Source organism: Pecten maximus, chromosome 13 (genome assembly GCF_902652985.1).
Source record: "Pecten maximus chromosome 13, xPecMax1.1, whole genome shotgun sequence".
Taxonomy (NCBI): Eukaryota; Metazoa; Mollusca; class Bivalvia; order Pectinida; family Pectinidae; genus Pecten; species Pecten maximus.
The window spans coordinates 7,971,135-7,994,163 of NC_047027.1; the positions used below are offsets into that span (position 1 = coordinate 7,971,135).

At 39.9% G+C, this 23,029-nt stretch overlaps 1 protein-coding gene across 4 annotated transcripts; it reads right to left on the bottom strand.

Moving 5' to 3' along the window:
• Window positions 1-1,657: 1,657 nt before the first annotated feature.
• On the bottom strand, window positions 1,658-22,919 carry LOC117340167 (tetratricopeptide repeat protein 12-like). 4 transcript variants are annotated; one of them, XR_004535380.1, is made up of 18 exons: window positions 22,788-22,919; window positions 21,670-21,834; window positions 21,108-21,203; window positions 16,321-16,469; window positions 15,723-15,833; window positions 15,142-15,274; window positions 14,633-14,821; window positions 11,653-11,722; window positions 11,145-11,239; window positions 10,049-10,229; window positions 8,791-8,883; window positions 8,084-8,147; window positions 7,287-7,421; window positions 6,493-6,774; window positions 5,986-6,085; window positions 5,476-5,698; window positions 1,843-5,055; window positions 1,658-1,758 (listed from the first exon to the last, which is right to left on the bottom strand). XR_004535380.1 is itself a non-coding variant. In XM_033901926.1 (17 exons), the coding sequence occupies exons 1-17, from the start codon at window positions 22,849-22,851 to the stop codon at window positions 4,986-4,988; spliced, it is 2,220 nt and encodes a 739-aa protein (XP_033757817.1). In that variant the 5' UTR covers window positions 22,852-22,919; the 3' UTR covers window positions 1,658-4,985. The 4 variants fall into 4 exon arrangements, 1 of the variants encoding a protein (XP_033757817.1); XR_004535378.1 differs by having other exon boundaries at window positions 1,658-1,800; XR_004535377.1 differs by having other exon boundaries at window positions 1,801-5,055.
• Window positions 22,920-23,029: the final 110 nt, after the last annotated feature.

Below are 23,029 nucleotides of genomic sequence, written 5' to 3' on the forward strand. Positions count from 1 at the left end.
ATAATGTCAATCCAAATGTGGCGGTAAGAAATATTTAACAGATGAGTTTTAAAAGAGAAAAAAAAAAGTAAAGGCAAGGAAATGAGAATGAATTATACCGCTGACGGAATCATTTTTAGAGCACGTTTCAATGTGACAGCGATATCTAAGTTGTGATAGCCCGAGTTTCTTCTGGCCTTGACACCAGAGTTGGACTATCCAGAACTTCCATACACCAGACATCCATCTGTTAGATAACTCGGGCTAAGGCATTGGTAGCTGAATACAGAAGCTTTATGGAAGTCGAATGTACATTCTATTGACGACTTTACGTATACATAATGTGGTTTTTATTGAGGGGTAGCTGAGAAAAGGCATATAATTTTTGGGACTAAGTCCCCTTAAAGTGGCAAGGTGAACGGAGTATTGGAGCACGCACGTCAAGTTTACGTTTTAACCTAAAAGTGCGCGCGACATGATTAGATTTATAACTGGGATTTGGCTACACGATATGCTAAATACATTTTCTTTACTATAAATCAAATCTCCGGAGAACGTACCTGGTCCTGGTTTAGATGTAGTTCTATCAATGTCGACTATAATTCGTCTCGAGGAGTCCCCGCTATGGAATGGTTCGTCAATCATCCTTATAACATTGATCTATGGTACCGAATTCAGATACGACAGTGAAGAAATACTTAAAAATAGGTTAAAGATGTTGTATGTTTTTCTTAAAGTGACAATTTAGTCAAGTTTGTTTATTTTTTCATCATTTCACAAATTATTTCATGAAAGTATACTTTAATACTCCTTATGAACTATCCTTGGCCATATATTGATACAAGGTTCAATGCGTGTGTTAATTAATTTTAAGGGGGATCTTAATAGTATAACCATAGGATTATTATTTGTCTGATAATTGATGTGTCCTCACCATTATGACAGCTGGCTTGCTACACTCCATTGTAATAACTCTAGGTGAAAACAGACTTTAATTCCTGTTCATCAGATCACTAGCGCGTATTTTTAAAGTTTGACTTCCTCATACATGTAACAACAATTGTTTATTTTAGCAGACTACTGATGACTAAAAACCGTTTTTTGACTAAAATAAACTACAGTGTGGTGTCACCATTGTAGATAGCTTGGTATTAAACTTGCTGAATTGATTTTCAACAGCACCATCACATAATTCATCTCTCAATATAATAGTCTTTGGATATTTTGAGTATATCTTGAAACAAAAATAAATAACAATAAAGAAAAGCGCCCACCTGTGGTTTTCTCTTCACGACTATGAGTATTGAAGTATGGAGCTAAATTTAATGAATATTTGCTAACTTTTATTTCCTCTACTGAATATTTACTTATTTTTATATTTGTATTGTATAGTTTGGCTGTATAAGATACTGAGTGACTATTGTACTTATATAACAAAATATTACAATACACATTATTTATATTAGGATACTATGGTGATCTAAAGGGCTTCAAACTGCTTTTGTTTCACAAGTGTGACCTTGGACCCTTTAACCTTGAACATGACCACACAAACTTACATAAACATGTTGTTTATGATGTAATAAAAGTGGCCTTGAGCCTAGGCGATCCTATTGTACATCTACATAGAGTTATCCTAATCCAAAATCGTCATGTAATGTAAAATTAAAACAATAAAGACAATATATCATAAATTTATTCATTCATAAAAAATCAAATCTGTAATGTTACTAATGTACAGTGATAACGATAATGAGGTGATGTTTTGTAGAGGGAGACCTCACCGAGTCTTGTGATAGGAGACGTTGTGTAGAGGGAGACCTCACCGAGTCTTGTGATAGGAGACGTTTTGTAGAGGGAGACCTCACCGAGTCTTGTGATAGGAGACACGACAATTTAATGACTTTCGTGGTGAGACACTCCAGTGACAAATCTACTGAGACGCACGAAGTAAGACAGTCACATCTTATTTATAGAGAATGGAGTCAAGAAAATAACAAATTCTAGTCACTATAGATAAAATAGTTATGTTTTCATACTATGTGGAAAAATATACTGGAATCCAACTTATTTTCGAGTGCGATTAAATTGTGTAATTGCCGCAAAAAACTGTTTTGCATGAAAACGCTAAATCATGTTGCCGCCAAAATAAATTGGTTTACAGTAGCTCACGATTCAAAACGGGACAATTGTACTGTAAATGTACAGATTTTAGCAGTAATCTTATTTTAGGGGTTTTAGTGCTGAAAGCATTGTGCTATATTATTCATTATTGTGTTACAAGTTGTTACAGTTTCTGTTTATCGTTTTTACAGAAAGTACTGTGAACACAAGTCATTATCACGTTAATCTACATAAATCCATTAATGCACTGAATTTTTAGTATGATTAAGAAATAAATAACTCGCCTAGAATGAAATTCCTTGATTATCTTTAGAATGGAACACCTTGATTATTTTTTGAATGGAATTCCTTGATTATCTTTAGAATGGAACACCTTGATTATTTTAAGAATGTAATTCCATGATTATTTAAGAATGAAATTCCTTGGTTATTTTTAGAATGGAATTCCTTGATCGTCTTTCCAAATGTTTTCTTACCCAGGTACAACACTCCGCTTGATAATACACACATTACATTATATAATTTTAAAAAATTGTCATGAATTAATATTTTCCAATACTTTGTTATATGACTAAACTGGAGATTCAATCATGTTCAGGGCCCAGACGGATATCAAGATCAGTTATTCTTTTGACCAGATATTCTGTTACTAAAAATCACAAATAAACTAACAATAGGGTCACTGGCATATCATTTTGTCTCGGGGTCAATAGTCATCAATACTTATATAAAAATTGTAAATATATTATTTTAGATATGTGCTTTGTCACAAACATTTTTCAAATGTTTGAATATAAATTAATTGGTCAACATAATTACAGTGTCTTAAAAACAAAATTGTATCGACCGAACAATTCAAAGTAGTTCTGCTTCAACAAATATCCGGAATTCATCAAATCAGAATTTCACAGAAAAACTTTTTTCAATTTGAGCAAATCACTTATAAATATCTTCCAAATGTAGACTACAATGTACAAACTTTCCACAACCAGAGAAACTGTAACAAACTCTTCATTAGTAATACTGTTATGTCCACCAACTGGCCGTATCAATTTCACGATTTTTCCTCGGTGACGAGAGAAATCAATCAGGTAATGCTCGTTTGAAGTAGATTTACAACTTGTGATTATATCACTTTGCAACAACAAAACAAAAAGAACACATAAAAGAGGAATTCCATGATCCTGAGATTGTTTTGTAGTGTGTCCCTGTCAGTTGTCTGAGGAACACCAGGTGATGATGACATGTGTCTCTGTCAGTCGTCTGAGGAACACCAGGTGATGATGACACGTGTCACTGTCGGTCGTCTGAGGAACACCAGGTAATGATGACACGTGTCTGCCTGTCGGTCGTCTGAGGAACACCAGGTGATGATGACACGTGTCCCTGTCGGCCGTCTGAGGAACACCAGGTGATGATGACATGTGTCCCTGTCAGTTGTCTGAGGAACACCAGGTGATGATGACACGTGTCCCTGTCAGTCGTCTGAGGAACACCAGGTGATGATGACATGTGTCCCTGTCAGTTGTCTGAGGAACACCAGGTAATGATGACACGTGTCTGCCTGTCGGTCGTCTGAGGAACACCAGGTGATGATGACACGTGTCACTGTCGGTCGTCTGAGGAATAACGGGTGATGATGACACATGTCTTTGTCGGTCGTCTGAGGAAAAACGGGTGATGATGACATGTGTCCCTGTCAGTCATCTGAGGAACACCAGGTAATGATGACACGTGTCTGCCTGTCGGTCGTCTGAGGAACACCAGGTGATGATGACACGTGTCACTGTAAGTCGTCTGAGGAACACCAGGTGACAATGACACACGTGTCTTTGTCGGTCGTCTGAGGAACACGAGGTGATGATGACACGTGTCACTGTCGGTCGTCTGAGGAACACCAGGTGATGATGACACGTGTCACTGTCGGTCGTCTGAGGAACACCAGGTGATGATGACACGTGTCTCTGTCAGTTGTCTGAGGAACACCAGGTGATGATGACATGTGTCTCTGTCAGTTGTCTGAGGAACACCAGGTGATGATGACACGTGTCACTGTCGGTCGTCTGAGGAACACCAGGTGATGATGACACGTGTCACTGTCGGTCGTCTGAGGAACACCAGGTGATGATGACATGTCTCTGTCAGTTGTCTGAGGAACACCAGGTGATGATGACACATGTCCCTGTCAGTCGTCTGAGGAACACCAGGTGATGATGACACGTGTCCCTGTCGGTCATCTGAGGAACACCAGGTAATGATGACACGTGTCATTGTCGGTCGTCTGAGGAACACCAGGTGATGATGACACGTGTCACTGTAGGTCGTCTGAGGAACACCAGGTGATGATGACACGTGTCTTTGTCAGTCGTCTGAGGAACACTGGATGATGATGACACGTGTCTCTGTCGGTCGTCTGAGGAACACCAGGTGTTGATGACATGTCTCTGTCGGTCGTCTGAGGAACACCAGGTGATGATGACACATGTCACTGTCCGTCGTCTGAGGAACACCAGGTAATGATGACACATGTCCCTGTCGGTCGTCTGAGGAACACCAGGTAATGATGACACGTGTCCCTGTCGGTTGTCTGAGGAACACCAGGTAATGATGACACATGTCACTGTCCGTCGTCTGAGGAACACCAGGTAATGATGACACATGTCCCTGTCGGTCGTCTGAGGAACACCAGGTAATGATGACACGTGTCCCTGTCGGTTGTCTGAGGAACACCAGGTGATGATGACACGTGTCTTTGTCGGTCGTCTGAGGAACACCAGGTAATGATGACACGTGTCTGTCGGTCGTCTGAGGAACACCAGGTGTTGATGTGTATATGAAGAAGAGAAACATCAGGTGACGGAACAGAAGGACGACAGACATATTTACTTGAGATGTTTCATACAAGTGTGAAGGATATCAACACCATGGAGCTCTCGTAACCTTGATAAGTGTCTGAAATGAGAAGAAACAAGGTTTTGATTAATGCATTTAGAGGGATTTTTTCAAAATTTATAAATATCATCATCATCATCATCATCATCATCCATTGATAATTAAGTCCCTTACGGTACTTCCATTCAGGCCAACACGAGTGATGGATATATCAATCATACTGTAGACTGGATGTACCTACTTTTGAATACTTCAATTATTAGCACATTAACAAATGTTAAAAGGGAATAGAGCAATTGCCTTTTGACACATCCACAACGCTTGCTATGACACTTTAATTAGTGTTTTTATATTTTAGCAAAACACAAGAAATATAATAATCGCTGACGTATGTAAGTTTACTGTAAACCCGTTTCATCATTGTTGTAAAATGGAAGAAGTTTTTTAAAAACTGAAATATATTTAATATTGTGGCATTACCTGGAATCTCCCTGAGCCAGCTTGGCGATGAGAATGGCACAGTTCTGTTGTACTGCTGGACGTTTGCCGTCTCTCGCTAACACTAATAAGTCCTTGATAATGTCTGTTTTAGCTAATGCTGCACACACCTTGGGCACCTGGGTACAGTGACCAAGACTTAATGCTGAGTTTCCGATCAGAATTTCATCGTCTGCCTTCAGTAGTCGTATCAGCGTCCCAAGGCCTACAACAGTCACCAATCATCAGGGCGAATTTAAAATGGGGCGAATATATTTTGTGCTGCTCAAGGGCGAAAATAACCTGGGGCAAAAAATACAAGGTATACAGTATGTATGTACATTGACACATTGAAAGATGACCTATATAATTCATATTTTTATTCAATGGTTATTGGTGAGGGGATATGTCAGTTGATCCATAGGTACTCATGCCAGTAGCCTAGGTAGCAATAAGATTTTCCTGTAGCATTATATGTATCTTAACACTTCCCAACAGGACACTGGGCTTTACCTTTATGATCTACCACAAATATCCGCGCGAGTTCGTTGATCTGGGTACAGGCTGTCAGGCCCTTTAATGCATGTTTTCTGTTCTCTGCATCTTCCTCACTCTGAAATAAACAACAATCAGTAAATGATTATCTATTTATTCAGATATTTGTAATCCAGTACATCGTTATAATGTATCTGTAGTATGTTCTATTTCAGGATTTTTAAACTTGTATCCTCTCCCTCATCTGTGATCTATTTTACCTCATGCCCGTTACTTTGAAGTCATAATATCTGCCCTTACATGACATGAAACCTTTACTCCACCCTCTTAAGGTTTAACTCAACAAAACAACTCCTCTACCAACCCTTACAAGTTGAAACCTTACTGTGATGACCTCTGCCTCGCCCCCTTACATTGTCAGGACATTAGCCCTGCCCCTCTAACCCCTCTACATAACATCTCCCATCCCCCCCACCTATGTCAAGTTGAAACCCTACTGTGATGACCTCTGCCTCGCCCCCTTACCTTCACATGATACATGAGGATTTCGGCACCATTCTCCGTACACAGCCAGTCGACGGACGGTATAGATTTAGGCAGGACATGACTGAGCACGCCCAGACTGCGTGATACGATAAGTTTGTAGTGTTTAAACTTTTTACAGAACTCTAGGCACTGTTTACAGATATTGAGGGCATGTTCCTTGTGTTGTGGGGACACCGTGAATGTCAAGTTAGACAGCAGGCCGAGTAACGACTCGACAAGCTCCACACTGATTGGCTGCTCCAGACACTCTTTGTGTTGTGCCTACAAAACATAAAGATACCAAATGATGAATACCTATACTGAAAAAAGCTTTTTATTATGATTATTTTTTTTTGTAATTTCACAAAAACATTGAAACAAAACGAAGTTATAGTAACAAACAAAAATTCAATACAGACTATAGGCCTGTCTATCAACATTGTATTTTCGTTAAAATTTTACTTTATCCTCGAACAGAGCCAAACACAGTTGAGGGAGGAACTTTTTCATGAACTTCACAGCTACTGTTACATGATTGTTTTAGCAGGCTAACGATACCAGCTATAAGGTTTCCATGTAAAATCAGTCGGAAGTTCTTTATGAATTGAGTGAGGTATTTTAGTGCTTCTCTGAAAATGAATCTCAGTTAAAAGACAAAGACTGAAGATTGTATGGACATCATCATCATGTCGATTAAATGTTCCTGGACAAACGTTGTGGAGCAGGGGCAGGTGACTTGTACAATACGGTAAGATAGTTTGATGAGGGTGCTCTCTGTAATGTCAATACTATACCATAAGATCCATCACAGCCTTCCACAGGTCCTGACGTTCACACAACTTGTCTCGTATAATTGTGTCTGTTGCCAGGTTCATCATGGTCGTCACGCATGTCGGGAGAACACAGGCTTGGCCAGAACAACCGTCTTTCTGTAAATTAGAAAATCCCAGAATTTTATTATCGACATTCTACCCATACATCTAACAAACAAACATTAAAAACTTATTGGCTTTATTATTTCATCAAATGTTTTCACAAATGTGTTATTACTTTTCAAAGTAACAATTTAGACATCACTTCTTCTTCTGATGTGACTCCAGGGTCCAGTACAAAGGTATCAACAAATACAGGTATATAAATCTATCAGATAGTATCCACTTAAATCTCTTGTTTTTACCTGGTAAGGACAGACAGTTTTAAAATGTTTAGCCATTATATCTTAACCTACAACTACAATGTATTTCATCTTGAATGCCGGTGAATTCATTAGTTTAAACCATTATTATTCTCTTTGGCCAGGTGATACTCTGAAACAAGTTTGGTCACAGTACTTTCAGCAATTCTAGTTAAGTAGCCATTTAAACTTTGGATGCCACTGACATTTGGGCCAACAAGATTGATTAACATAAGTTGATACAACTTGTTTCACAATTGTAAAAGTAAATAAAGTTTATATTCAGTCAGAGGTCAGAGGTCAAGGAAAGGTGAACATTGTATGCTGTCTGTAAATATATCTCCTGATCATATAGAGGTCAGATAAAGGTGAAGCTCAAGGAAAGGTGAAGGAAACAGTATTTATTTATAGACTTACCAATAAGGATTCAAACGCAGGCAGTACATCTACATCAATCTTGTCTCTTAATTTGGATTTAAACCTTCAAAATAATATAAAAAGGATACACAGTAAATAAATACTCTTGATAATCTAAACAATTTTTAATTTTATACACCGCAATTAGTTACTCATCACATAATGAAAGAAAATCAGTTGTAGTCCAATGATTTAAAATAATTTTCATTTCTTACTAATAAGTATCTAAATATTGTTGATCTTTGTTTATTAATTCACACTTACCTAACAGTCATTTATCTAAATATAATTATAATTCATTACTAAGTTAAACTTATTATAAATATATATATGTGTGTGTAACATTATGTAAGAGAAATGAAACACATGTACCGGTATATCAATAAATTTATATACATAACAATATCTAAACATCAGAACATATTTACAGCATTTCTTTGTGGGTAATTCCTTTGGAAAAGATTTTACAGTTTGGTAGGTGTACACCAAGAGATGTTGAACAGAGAGACAAAGGTAATCAAATTGTCAGGTACTCAGTACTTCCTTTATTAGTAATATTACACTGATTACATCATACTTACATTTTATCAGGTACTCAGTACTTCCTTTATTAGTAATATTACACTGATTACATCATACTTACATTTTATCAGGTACTCAGTACTTCCTTTATTAGTAATACTAGACACTGATTACATCATACTTACATTTTATCTAGTGCCAGGTTATTAAGTACACTGCCCGCAGTAATGGCTATAGTGACATTGGTTCTTATCAGCTCAAACAGTACCGTAATTAATCTACAATAAAACAGTACCGTAATTAATCTACAATAAAACAGTACCATAATTAATCTACAATAAACAGTTCTGTAATTAATCTACAATAAACAGTACCGTAATTAATCTACAATAAACAGTTCTGTAATTAATCTACAATAAACAGTACCGTAATTAATCTACAATAAACAGTTCTGTAATTAATCTACAATAAAACAGTACCATAATTAATCTACAATAAACAGTTCTGTAATTAATCTACAATAAACAGTACCGTAATTAATCTACAATAAACAGTTCTGTAATTAATCTACAATAAACAGTACCATAATTAATCTACAATAAACAGTACCGTAATTAATCTACAATAAAACAGTACCATAATTAATCTACAATAAACAGTTCTGTAATTAATCTACAATAAACAGTAGAGTAATTAATCTACAATAAACAGTACCGTAATTAATCTACAATAAAACAGTACCATAATTAATCTACAATAAACAGTATCGTAATTAATCTACAATAAACAGTACCGTAATTAATCTACAATAAACAGTTCTGTAATTAATCTACAATAAACAGTTCTGTAATTAATCTACAATAAACAGTACCATAATTAATCTACAATAAACAGTACCGTAATTAATCTACAATAAACTGTACCGCAATTAATCTACAATAAACAGTACCGTAATTAATCTACAATAAACAGTACCATACTTAATCTACAATAAAACAGTACCATAATTAATCTACAATAAACAGTATCACAATTAATCTACAATAAACAGTACCGTAATTAATCTACAATAAACTGTACCGTAATTAATCTACAATAAAACAGTACCGTAATTAATCTACAATAAAACAGTACCGTAATTAATCTACAATAAACAGTTCTGTAATTAATCTTCAATAAACAGTAGAGTAATTAATCTACAATAAACAGTTCTGTAATTAATCTACAATAAACTGTACCATAATTAATCTACAATAAACAGTACCGTAATTAATCTACAATAAACAATTAATCTACAAGAAACAGTATCGCAAGAAATCTACAATAAACAGTACCGTAATTAATCTACAATAAAACAGTAACCACAACAAATATCTCACTACAAGCCCTGGTTGATGACTATGATGACAACTCATCTCGATAACCATTCAATGTTTGCCTTACCTTGTCAGATTGAACACACGAATCACTGTTGATCTCCCTAATTCAGACAAAGTCAGTCGATGTAATAATGTTACACAGGCAGATTTCATCAGACGACCTTGACCTTTGATTTTCACTTCCATAAATTGGAGAATGTTTTCAGAGAAATTGTTGATTCCTAATAACTGTTGCTGATTTGATTCTGAAAAATAAGAGCGATGCATAAAACAACTTCTCTTGCAATAATATCTCCAATTTTTTAGGGTATTTTCAATAGAAAATGTTCAGTATTACAGACACTGTATGAAGAATACTAATCAGTATGAAATTCCTATACTATGTCTAATTTTCTGTGAGAATGAGGTAGATGTTTGTCTACTTGATATAAAAGTATATATTAACAGCAGACTTATGTGACTAGGATCTCCCCTTTAATGTAATTTTCGCTGGAATATAATTTTGCTCTAATGTAAACTTTTGCTTTTTCATTCTAATGTAACTTTATATCTCTCCCTGACTCATGACTCTCCCTACAATATGACTCCCTCTAATGTGACTCCCTTCAATGTGACTCCCCACGATGTGACTCCCTACAGTTTGACTCCCTACGATGTGACTCCCTATGATGTGACTCCCTATAATGTTACTCCCCACGATGTGACTCCCCACGATGTGACTCCCTACGATGTGACTCCCCACGATGTGACTCCCTACGATGTGACTACCTACGATGTGACTCCCTACGATGTGACTACCTACGATGTGACTACCTACGATGTGACTACCTACGATGTGACTCCCTACGATGTGACTACCTACGATGTGACTCCCTACGATGTGACTCCCTACGGTGTGACTCCCTACGATGTGACTCCCTACGACGTGACTCCCTACGATGTGACTCCCTACGATGTGACTCCCTACGATGTGACTCCCTACGATGTGACTCCCTACGATGTGACTCCCTACGACGTGACTCCCTACGATGTGACACCCTATAATGTGACTCCCTACGATGTGACTCCCTACGATGTGACTCCCTACGATGTGACTCCCTACGACGTGACTCCCTACGATGTGACTCCCTACGATGTGACTCCTGACAATGTGACCTCACCGTTTTCTGTACATGCCATAGCCAACATCTCGATGCCTGCTGTCAGCATGGTGAGTTGTTCCTGGGACAGACTCCTAGGTTGGGAGGCTATACACCTGTAACACAATAGTACTGTTATAGGTCCAACACAATGGGCCATCAAATCAAGCAATGACATTTTGGAGTCAGAATCTTAAACTCCTTAATTTCACTCTATGTGTGTACAGTTCTATGCTTAAAGTATCAGTTTACAAACAGTTTCTGAAAATGTAAAAACTATAATCTCATAGTAATCCAAGTAAAGGCTATTCCAGTAAAATACATCTTGCGAGAGGACTCCAGAAACAAAAAAGAAAGTCTATGCATGGTGGTGCTGGAGAACTTCTATCAGTGGTCCCAGTAGGACAAACCTGGAGTCCACTTGTTGTTAATTTATTAGAATAACCCCAAGATGAAATCACCAATTATATAGTCTTAATGAATTAGAAAAGGCACACACATAATCTGATTTGACAGATTCCACACTTACCGCGAGAAACATGGATGACTAGAGAACAGATCAATGCCGCCATTTGTTCGGAATAAAGTCTTATCTTCCACTGTAAAATAAAACCGTATTTTGTATCAGACATGAACCAGGTCTGGATGTACATGCATAATATTGTAAACTTGTTAGGGAAAATGATATCATTTAATAAATGTATCTGGTCTGGATGTACATGTATAATACTGTAAACTTATTAATGAAAATGATATCATTTATAAAAGTAACTAGACAAGTGGTAACTTTCATGTAGCTTACTGAGTGTTACAGAAAAAAACATTTGTTTGTTGGTTTATCTCCCAGGATTCACATTACATTTCTCTTCCCAGGATTCACATTACATTTCTCTTCTCATGATTAACTTAATACAAATAAGAGTGAACCCCCCCCCCACTATAGAATAGAATACAAACCTGTCTGGAGTCGGCTACATATCAGAGTGAACCCCCCACTATAGAATACAAACCTGTCTGGAGTCGGCTACAGATCAGAGTGAATCCCCCGCTATAGAATACAAACCTGTTTGGAGTCGGCTACAGATCAGAGTGAACCCCCCGCTATAGAATACAAACCTGTTTGGAGTCGGCTACAGATCAGAGTGAACCCCCCGCTATAGAATACAAACCTGTCTGGAGTCGGCTACAGATCAGAGTGAACCCCCCGGCTATAGAATACAAACCTGTCTGGAGTCGGCTACAGATCAGAGTGAACCCCCCGCTATAGAATACAAACCTGTCTGGAGTCGGCTACATATCAGAGTGAACCCCCCACTATAGAATACAAACCTGTCTGGAGTCGGCTACAGATCAGAGTGAACCCCCCGGCTATAGAATACAAACCTGTCTGGAGTCGGCTACAGATCAGAGTGAACCCCCCGCTATAGAATACAAACCTGTCTGGAGTCGGCTACAGATCAGAGTGAACCCCCCGGCTATAGAATACAAACCTGTCTGGAGTCGGCTACAGATCAGAGTGAACCCCCCGCTATAGAATACAAACCTGTCTGGAGTCGGCTACAGATCAGAGTGAACCCCCCGCTATAGAATACAAACCTGTCTGGAGTCGGCTACAGATCAGAGTGAATCCCCCGCTATAGAATACAAACCTGTCTGGAGTCGGCTACAGATCAGAGTGAACCCCCCGGCTATAGAATACAAACCTGTCTGGAGTCGGCTACAGATCAGAGTGAACCCCCCGCTATAGAATACAAACCTGTCTGGAGTCGGCTACAGATCAGAGTGAATCCCCCGCTATAGAATACAAACCTGTCTGGAGTCGGCTACAGATCAGAGTGAACCCCCCGCTATAGAATACAAACCTGTCTGGAGTCGGCTACAGATCAGAGTGAACCCCCCGCTATAGAATACAAACTTGTCTGGAGTCGGCTACAGATCAGAGTGAATCCCCCGCTATAGAATACAAACCTGTCTGGAGTCGGCTACAGATCAGAGTGAACCCCCCGGCTATAGAATACAAACCTGTCTGGAGTCGGCTACAGATCAGAGTGAACCCCCCGCTATAGAATACAAACCTGTCTGGAGTCGGCTACAGATCAGAGTGAATCCCCCGCTATAGAATACAAACCTGTCTGGAGTCGGCTACAGATCAGAGTGAACCCCCCGCTATAGAATACAAACCTGTCTGGAGTCGGCTACAGATCAGAGTGAATCCCCCGCTATAGAATACAAACCTGTCTGGAGTCTGCTACAGATCAGAGTGAACCCCCCGGCTATAGAATACAAACCTGTCTGGAGTCGGCTACAGATCAGAGTGAACCCCCCGCTATAGAATACAAACCTGTTTGGAGTCGGCTACAGATCAGAGTGAACCCCCCGCTATAGAATACAAACCTGTCTGGAGTCGGCTACAGATCAGAGTGAACCCCCCGGCTATAGAATACAAACCTGTCTGGAGTCGGCTACAGATCAGAGTGAACCCCCCGGCTATAGAATACAAACCTGTCTGGAGTCGGCTACAGATCAGAGTGAACCCCCCGCTATAGAATACAAACCTGTCTGGAGTCGGCTACAGATCAGAGTGAATCCCCCGCTATAGAATACAAACCTGTCTGGAGTCGGCTACAGATCAGAGTGAATCCCCCGCTATAGAATACAAACCTGTCTGGAGTCGGCTACAGATCAGAGTGAATCCCCCGCTATAGAATACTAACCTGTCTGGAGTCGGCTACAGATCAGAGTGAATCCCCCGCTATAGAATACAAACCTGTTTGGAGTCGGCTACAGATCAGAGTGAACCCCCCGCTATAGAATACAAACCTGTTTGGAGTCGGCTACAGATCAGAGTGAACCCCCCGCTATAGAATACAAACCTGTTTGGAGTCGGCTACAGATCAGAGTGAACCCCCCGCTATAGAATACAAACCTGTTTGGAGTCGGCTACAGATCAGAGTGAATCCCCCGCTATAGAATACAAACCTGTTTGGAGTCGGCTACAGATCAGAGTGAACCCCCCGCTATAGAATACAAACCTGTTTGGAGTCGGCTACAGATCAGAGTGAACCCCCCGCTATAGAATACAAACCTGTCTGGAGTCGGCTACAGATCAGAGTGAACCCCCCGCTATAGAATACAAACCTGTCTGGAGTCGGCTACAGATCAGAGTGAACCCCCCGCTATAGAATACAAACCTGTCTGGAGTCGGCTACAGATCAGAGTGAACCCCCCAATATAGAATACAAACCTGTCTGGAGTCGGCTACAGATCAGAGTGAATCCCCCGCTATAGAATACAAACCTGTCTGGAGTCGACTACAGATCAGAGTGAACCCCTCACTATAGAATACAAACCTGTCTGGAGTCGGCTACAGATCAGAGTGAACCCCTCGCTATAGAATACAAACCTGTCTGGAGTCGCCTACAGATCAGAGTGAACCCCCCGCTATAGAATACAAACCTGTCTGGAGTCGGCTACAGATCAGAGTGAACCCCCCGCTGTAGAATACAAACCTGTCTGGAGTCGGCTACAGATCAGAGTGAACCCTCCACTGTAGAACAGAGGAAGCTGTTCTGGTTTACACACTTTCTCCAGTAACTGTACCACTGTCTGTGCACTTTCGTCTCCCGAGTCAAACAACTGCTTGGCCTGAGCTTCCTGCGTCTCCTTTTGTTCCAGACGGTCAACCTCTGACAGGTATTCTGAGGAGATTAATATGTACTGTTTAGTAATTAGTGTTACTGGTGGTGTATTAATTACCGTGTACACTGTAATCAATTTAAACTACAATTTCAGTTGAAAACAATTTTAACAGTTTAATCAAAAGACAAAATACTTCCCAGTGTAGCCTAAATGGAATTGAAATTAAATACATACTGCCATGTTGCTATGAATATTTGTATCAGATATCCTTCCCAATATAATTCATACACATTCTTTCAACAAACTTTCTTTTGTGTGTTTTTATACTGCTCTATGGTTCAATGTAGTTGACTAATGACACATTGTGATGTGTGAGTACCTTTAATCGCTGTCTCTCGTTTCGGGTCACACTCCTGAGCTTTATGGAGACACTCTCTGGCTTTCTCGTACTGACCCAGGCCCATGTGTGCCCGACCCATGTGGATATGGGCCTTTATACAGTTGGGGAATACCTACACAGAAAAAGGCAAAAGTCAAACACACACACAAGGTCATACAGAAAAGGGTCAAGGCCAACACACACAAGGTCATACAGAAATAGGTCAAGGTCAAACACACACAAGGTCATACAGAAATAGGTCAAGGTCAAACACACACAAGGTCATACAGAAATAGGTTAAGGCCAAACACACACAAGGTCATAAAAGAAAGGCCATGGTCAACAAGTATCCAAGGATTGACATAAAGGTGGTCATGCAGAAAAAGATCAAAGTCAAAAACATGCTCAAGGTCATACAGAAAAAGTTTTAAAAAAAACAACAACAGCAAATGTTATACCGAACTGGTCAAATTTGTACAGAAATATGTCAATATCAAACACAATCAAGGTTTTACATTGAATAAAATTCAATGCAACGTCACATATTATGGTAGTTTAGATAAGAAATGACAGACACTCACCCTGAGGGCCCAGTCACAGTCTGTGAGAGCCTCCTCGTACTTGTGAAGTTTGATGAGGGTCTGGGCTCTGTTTGTATATAACACTGTGTTGTCTTTAACTTTTTGTAAAGCCTGAAATTAAATATAGCTGTGATTGTAAAGGTTGAAAATTCGTGAATTCAGAAGGAAAACATTGCCTGTTTCATAAAATTGTCTATTTCATAGTGAGACACATGCATGTATACAGACAATTATATACAGAAACTTAATTACAGAATAAATATGAAGCAATTTATATTAAGTTATAAAATATCAATTATAATAAAGGATGCAGAGGTTCGTATTGTTGCAATACTGATTGGAAATATTAAAATCTGATAAATGAATCATGCTTGGTCATCTTGTGTTCAACCCAGTCTCAACCCTTAACCATGTACCCATATCCACTGTATATACATGTATACTGTAACAGAGTCCCAGAGAAACATATCTTTCCTTCGACATATCTGAGTGATGTCATCATATCTATGATACTGATAAATTGTCTTTTTTAACCGAGAAGCTGGATGCTTATTTTTGTTAAGAGACAAATGTTTTGTTATATTAACGTCCATATTACCTCTGAATAGTACTCTAATGCTTTTTCGTAGTTCCCCTGTCTAAATTCTTCATTTCCTTTCTCTTTTATTACGTTCGCTTCCTTCTGTCTTTTTTTCCGTCGTTCAGCTCTTTCATTTGCGTCAGCTTCCATTGCAGCCATGAAGGAATCTGCAAACAAAAATAAACATTGTGATGGCTTCTTCTTTTTATCTCAACAAGAAACACAAAGCTACTTAATTGTTGATTGATAATTGGCAAGACAATATATTCCTGTCATCTATGATGAAATATGAGTAAGATGACAATTCTGTTACGGTAGTGTTTTCTACCGACAACAAAAAATGACTGCATATAGTATTGACCATGTCTTGCAATTGTTGACTGTTCACTGTCCAAATAAGGAACATCACTAAATGACCTCCCTGTACAATTCATACCTTGGTTTGTACTGTCAAACTGGGGAACATTACTACCCGGCCTCTCTGTACAATCCTTACCTTGGTTTGTACTGTCAAACTGGGGAACATCAGTACCTGGCCTCTCTATACAATCCTTACCTTGGTTTGTACTGTCAAACTGGGAACATCACCACCCAGCCTCTCTATACAATCCTTACCTTGGTTTGTACTGTCAAACTGGGAACATTACTACCCAGCCTCTCTGTACAATCCTTACCTTGGTTTGTACTGTCAAACTAGGGAACATCACTACCCAGCCTCTCTGTACAGTCCTTACCTTGGTTTGTACTGTCAAACTGGGGAACATCACTACCCAGCCTCTCTATACAATCCTTACCTTGGTTTGTACTGTCAAACTGTGAACATCAGTACCTGGCCTCTCTGTACAATCTTACCTTGGTTTGTACTGTCAAACTGGGGAACATCACCACCCAGCCTCTCTGTACAATCCTTACCTTGGTTTGTACTGTCAAACTGGGGAACATCACCACCCAGCCTCTCTGTACAATTCATACCTTGGTTTGTACTGTCAAACTGGGAACATCACTACCCAGCCTCTCTATACAATCCTTACCTTGGTTTGTACTGTCAAACTGGGGAACATCACTACCCAGCCTCTCTGTACAATTCATACCTTGGTTTGTACTGTCAAACTGGGAACATTACTACCCGGCCTCTCTGTACAATCCTTACCTTGGTTTGTACTGTCAAACTGGGGAACATCACTACCCAGCATCTCTGTACAATCCTTACCTTGGTTTGTACTGTCAAACTGGGGAACATCACTACCCAGCATCTCTGTACAATTCTTACCTTGGTTTGTACTGTCAAACTGGGGAACATCACCACCCAGCCTCTCTATACAATCCTTACCTTGGTTTGTACTGTCAAACTGGGAACATCACTACCCAGCCTCTCTGTACAATCCTTACCTTGGTTTGTACTGTCAAACTGGGAACATTACTACCCAGCCTCTCTGTACAGTCCTTACCTTGGTTTGTACTGTCAAACTGGGGAACATCAGTACCTGGCCTCTCTGTACAATCCTTACCTTGGTTTGTACTGTCAAACTGGGAACATTACTATCAAGCCTCTCTGTACAATCCTTACCTTGGTTTGTACTGTCAAACTGGGGAACATCACTACCCAGCCTCTCTGTACAATCCTTACCTTGGTTTGTACTGTCAAACTGGGGAACATCACTACCCAGCCTCTCGGTACAATTCATACCTTGGTTTGTACTGTCAAACTGGGAACATTACTACCCAGCCACTCTGTACAATCCTTACCTTGGTTTGTACTGTCAAACTGGGGAACATCAGTACCTGGCCTCTCTGTACAATCCTTACCTTGGTTTGTACTGTCAAACTGGGAACATTACTACCCAGCCACTCTGTACAATCCTTACCTTGGTTTGTATTGTCAAACTGGGGAACATCACCACCCAGCATCTCTGTACAATCCTTACCTTGGTTTGTACTGTCAAACTGGGAACATTACTACCCAGCCTCTCTGTTGTACAATCCTTACCTTGGTTTGTACTGTCAAACTGGGGAACATTACCACCCAGCCTCTCTGTACAATCCTTACCTTGGTTTGTACTGTCAAACTGGGGAACATCACTACCCAGCCTCTCTGTACAATCCTTACCTTGGTTTGTACTGTCAAACTGGGAACATCACCACCCAGACTCTCTGTACAATCCTTACCTTGGTTTGTACTGTCAAACTGGGAACATCACCACCCAGACTCTCTGTACAATCCTTACCTTGGTTTGTACTGTCAAACTGGGGAACATCACTACCCAGCCTCTTTGTACAATCCTTACCTTGGTTTGTACTGTCAAACTGGGGAACATTACTACCCAGCCTCTCTGTACAATCCTTACCTTGGTTTGTACTGTCAAACTGGGGAACATCACTACCCAGCCTCTCTGTACAATCCTTACCTTGGTTTGTACTGTCAAACTGGGGACCATCACTACCCAGACTCCTGTACAATCCTTACCTTGGTTTGTACTGTCAAACTGGGAACATTACTACCCAGCATCTCTGTACAATCCTTACCTTGATTTGTACTGTCAAACTGGGGAACATCACTACCCAGCCTCTCTGTACAATCCTTACCTTGGTTTGTACTGTCAAACTGGGGAACATTACTACCCAGCCTCTCTGTACAATCTTACCTTGGTTTGTACTGTCAAACTGGGGAACATCACCACCCAGCCTCTCTGTACAATCCTTACCTTGGTTTGTACTGTCAAACTAGGGAACATCACTACCCAGCCTCTCTGTTGTACAATCCTTACCTTGGTTTGTACTGTCAAACTGGGGAACATCACTACCCAGCCTCTATGTACAATCCATACCTTGGTTTGTACTGTCAAACTGGGAACATCACTACCCATCCTCTCTGTACAATTCCTACCTTGGTTTGTACTGTCAAACTGGGGAACATCAGTACCTGGCCTCCCATTACAATTCATACCTTGGTTTGTACTGTCAAACTGGGGAACATCACCACCCAGCCTCTCTGTACAATCCTTACCTTGGTTTGTACTGTCAAACTGGGGAACATCACCACCCAGCCTCTCTGTACAGTCCTTACCTTGGTTTGTACTGTCAAACTGGGGAACATCAGTACCTGGCCTCTCTGTACAATTCATACCTTGGTTTGTACTGTCAAACTGGGGAACATTACTACCCAGCCTCTCTGTACAATCCTTACCTTGGTTTGTACTGTCAAACTGGGGCACATTACTACCCAGCCTCTCTGTACAGTCCTTACCTTGGTATGTACTGTCAAACTGGGTAACATCACCACCCAGCCTCTCTGTACAATCCTTACCTTGGTTTGTACTGTCAAACTGGGGAACATTACTACCCAGCCTCTCTGTACAATCCTTACCTTGGTTTGTACTGTCAAACTGGGGAACATTACCACCCAGACTCTCTGTACAATCCTTACCTTGGTTTGTACTGTCAAACTGGGGAACATCACCACCCAGACTCTCTATACAATTCATACCTTGGTTTGTACTGTCAAACTGGGGAACATCACTACCCAGCCTCTCTGTACAATCCTTACCTTGGTTTGTACTGTCAAACTGGGGAACATCACCACCCAGCCTCTCTGTACAGTCCCTACCTTGGTTTGTACTGTCAAACTAGGGAACATCACCACCCAGCCTCTCTGTTGTACAATCCTTACCTTGGTTTGTACTGTCAAACTGGGGAACATCACTACCCAGCCTCTCTGTACAATCATTACCTTGGTTTGTACTGTCAAACTGGGGAACATCAGTACCTGGCCTCTCTGTACAATTCATACCTTGGTTTGTACTGTCAAACTGGGGAACATCACCATCCAGCCTCTCTGTACAGTCCTTACCTAGGTTTGTACTGTCAAACTGGGGAACATCAGTACCTGGCCTCTCTGTACAATTCATACCTTGGTTTGTACTGTCAAACTGGGGAACATCACTACCCAGCCTCTCTGTACAATCCTTACCTTGGTTTGTACTGTCAAACTGGGGCACATTACTACCCAGCCTCTCTGTACAATTCATACCTTGATTTGTACTGTCAAACTGGGGCACATTACTACCCAGCCTCTCTATACAATCCTTACCTTGGTTTGTACTGTCAAACTGGGGAACATTACTACCCAGCCTCTCTGTACAATTCATACCTTGATTTGTACTGTCAAACTGGGGAACATCACTACCCAGCCTCTCTGTACAATCCTTACCTTGGTTTGTACTGTCAAACTGGGGAACATCACTACCCAGACTCTCTGTTCAATCCTTACCTTGGTTTGTTCTGTCAAACTGGGAACATTACTACCCAGCATCTCTGTACAATCCTTACCTTGGCTTGTACTGTCAAACTGGGGAACATCAGTACCTGGCCTCTCTGTACAATCATTACCTTGGTTTGTACTGTCAAACTGGGGAACATCAGTACCTGGCCTCTCTGTACAATTCATACCTTGGTTTGTACTGTCAAACTGGGAACATCACCACCCAGACTCTCTATACAATCCATACCTTGGTTTGTACTGTCAAACTGGGGAACATCACTACCCAGACTCTCTGTTCAATCCTTACCTTGGTTTGTACTGTCAAACTGGGGAACATTACTACCCAGCCTCTCTGTAAAATTCTTACCTTGGTTTGCACTGTCAAACTGGGGAACATCACCACCCAGCCTCTCTGTACAATTCATACCTTGGTTTGTACTGTCAAACTGGGGAACATCACTACCCAGCCTTTCTGTACAATCCTTACCTTGGTTTGCACTGTCAAACTGGGGAACATCAGTACCCAGCATCTCTGTACAATCCTTACCTTGGTTTGCACTGTCAAACTGGGGAACATCAGTACCTGGCCTCTCTGGATTGGAAGTTGTAGTTGGGGCTGAGTTGATCATAGTTTTACTGAAGCCTTTAAAGAAAAATGAACTAATCTTTAAGGAAAAATGAACTAATTTTAAAACAGAGTAAAATTTTGATATATAATTTTTTTTTTTTTTTTTTAAATCTTTTACTAATGTGAAATAGCCCTAAATCCCATAATGTGTGTGAAAATTAAAACCCAACTAGATAGGAACTTGTGAAAGTTTTTGGATATAACTTGATGGAACAAACTGGGTCTTGTTAGATGTAGATGTACAGTGTATACATTCTGTTATACATAAATCAGTACATATCTTTCTGTCATATATGTAATTCAGGAATCCTTTTCTGTTACTAAGGTTATACAATAGAAGAAATCTTGACTTAAACTTCCTTTCCTAAAATGGAAGAAATCAAATTTAAAGTAGAAACAAAAAGATATTGTTGATTGGGTTAGTGGAATACATACGTAAACATATACAACATTTTAGATATGAAGGCTTGGTGTAACTGACCAGTCTTTGTTTTGGGCAGATCCTCATCCCCTGGTTCCACTGGCCCCAGATCCTCAGGGAAATGACCCTTGTGGGTTTTGGCATGTGCCAGCATGGTATCTGCTTCCTGCATCGCCGTCTTGACCTGTGTGTCATCTCCATACTTAAGGGTCTTTACAATGGATTCTAGTATAAAACAAAAGCAACAGATTATATGTTTGGAAATCAGTCAGGACTGAAATAGATGATAGCAAATTAAAACCAAACTGTACTTGTCAAGAAAAAGAAAACAATCATTTTTTTTTGGTCCTTAGGCAAGACATTTTACCCTGGACCAGTTGGTGCTATTGTGGCTGTGCAAGACATTTTACCCTAATTGTACAAGATGGCATGTGATGGGCCGCCTCCTGTATGTTATTCAGTGATGCAGTCACCAACTATTACAAGGAGACTCCGCCTGAAAATGACACAGGCTGTTCAATGGGTGATAAAGCCAGCAAAAAAGTAAATAAGCACTGTGCTGCATGGATTAGCCAGTATACATGTATACAGCCCAGACCTCTGTTAATGTTATATTTGTATTGTGGTTTTGAGTGTCCCCTGGCAAACAGAACAACCCTGTTTATGATCTTTTATTGTATAACTGTACCAGGGAAATCATCTGTAAATAATATTAATTCCATTTTTATTTTTATTTAGAAAGCATGCGTGCAACTAGGCAAGTGTGTTTAAGTTATCAACAGACAGGGCATATCGGGATTCCCAAGATACATATGGGACAAACTAAAATGCATATCTTGTTGTTTTCTGATGTTTCATTAAAAATTTCATCATAACAATATATACATCTACTGACCCTATATGTATTCTCCACGCCTCTGCGTGCCACCCCCCGAAGACGAATGGATTCTGGTGATAGTTTAACGCCAACGGTCATGTGAAAACATTATGATAATGTCAACATCATGATCATGAGTAAACATGTTCTTTGCTCTTTACAGTTCATGTCATATTCTTTATCCCCGATCATGTTGGACAAAATGGGCAACCTTGTATCGTTTCACTACAATATCGAAAACATTATTTATCGTTCTGTTGAAAATCTCAAAATTCGTGCGGTATTAGCACTTAATTCTTACCAATCTGATCAACTTTGCTTAAAAAATCATCCAAATCTGGATCCGCTTTGCCTTTGGACGCCATGTTGCTTGTTGATGGCAACCTCAGAATGAGGCTACTAGAAAATTCGTCTGCAACCAGCAAATCAGTGCGCTTCTTAGTGGTAAGTGTATTCGTTATTTTCTATTATACAATCACTGGAATGTTATATAAACATATATCATAGTCTTCAACAACGACTCCATTTCATTTCTAGTTTTTT

What these genes read in the sequence shown, in the direction of transcription:
- LOC117340167 (XM_033901926.1), bottom strand. Translation starts at nt 22,851, where the DNA reads ATGGCGTCCAAAGGCAAAGCGGATCCAGATTTGGATGATTTTTTAAGC. An exon ending in ACGAGAGACAGCGATTAAAG is followed by an intron (nt 14,822 to 15,141) that starts GTACTCACACAT and finishes TAATCTCCTCAG; the next exon opens with AATACCTGTCAGAGGTTGAC. An exon ending in ATTTGTGGTAGATCATAAAG is followed by an intron (nt 5,699 to 5,985) that starts GTAAAGCCCAGT and finishes TGACTGTTGTAG; the next exon opens with GCCTTGGGACGCTGATACGA.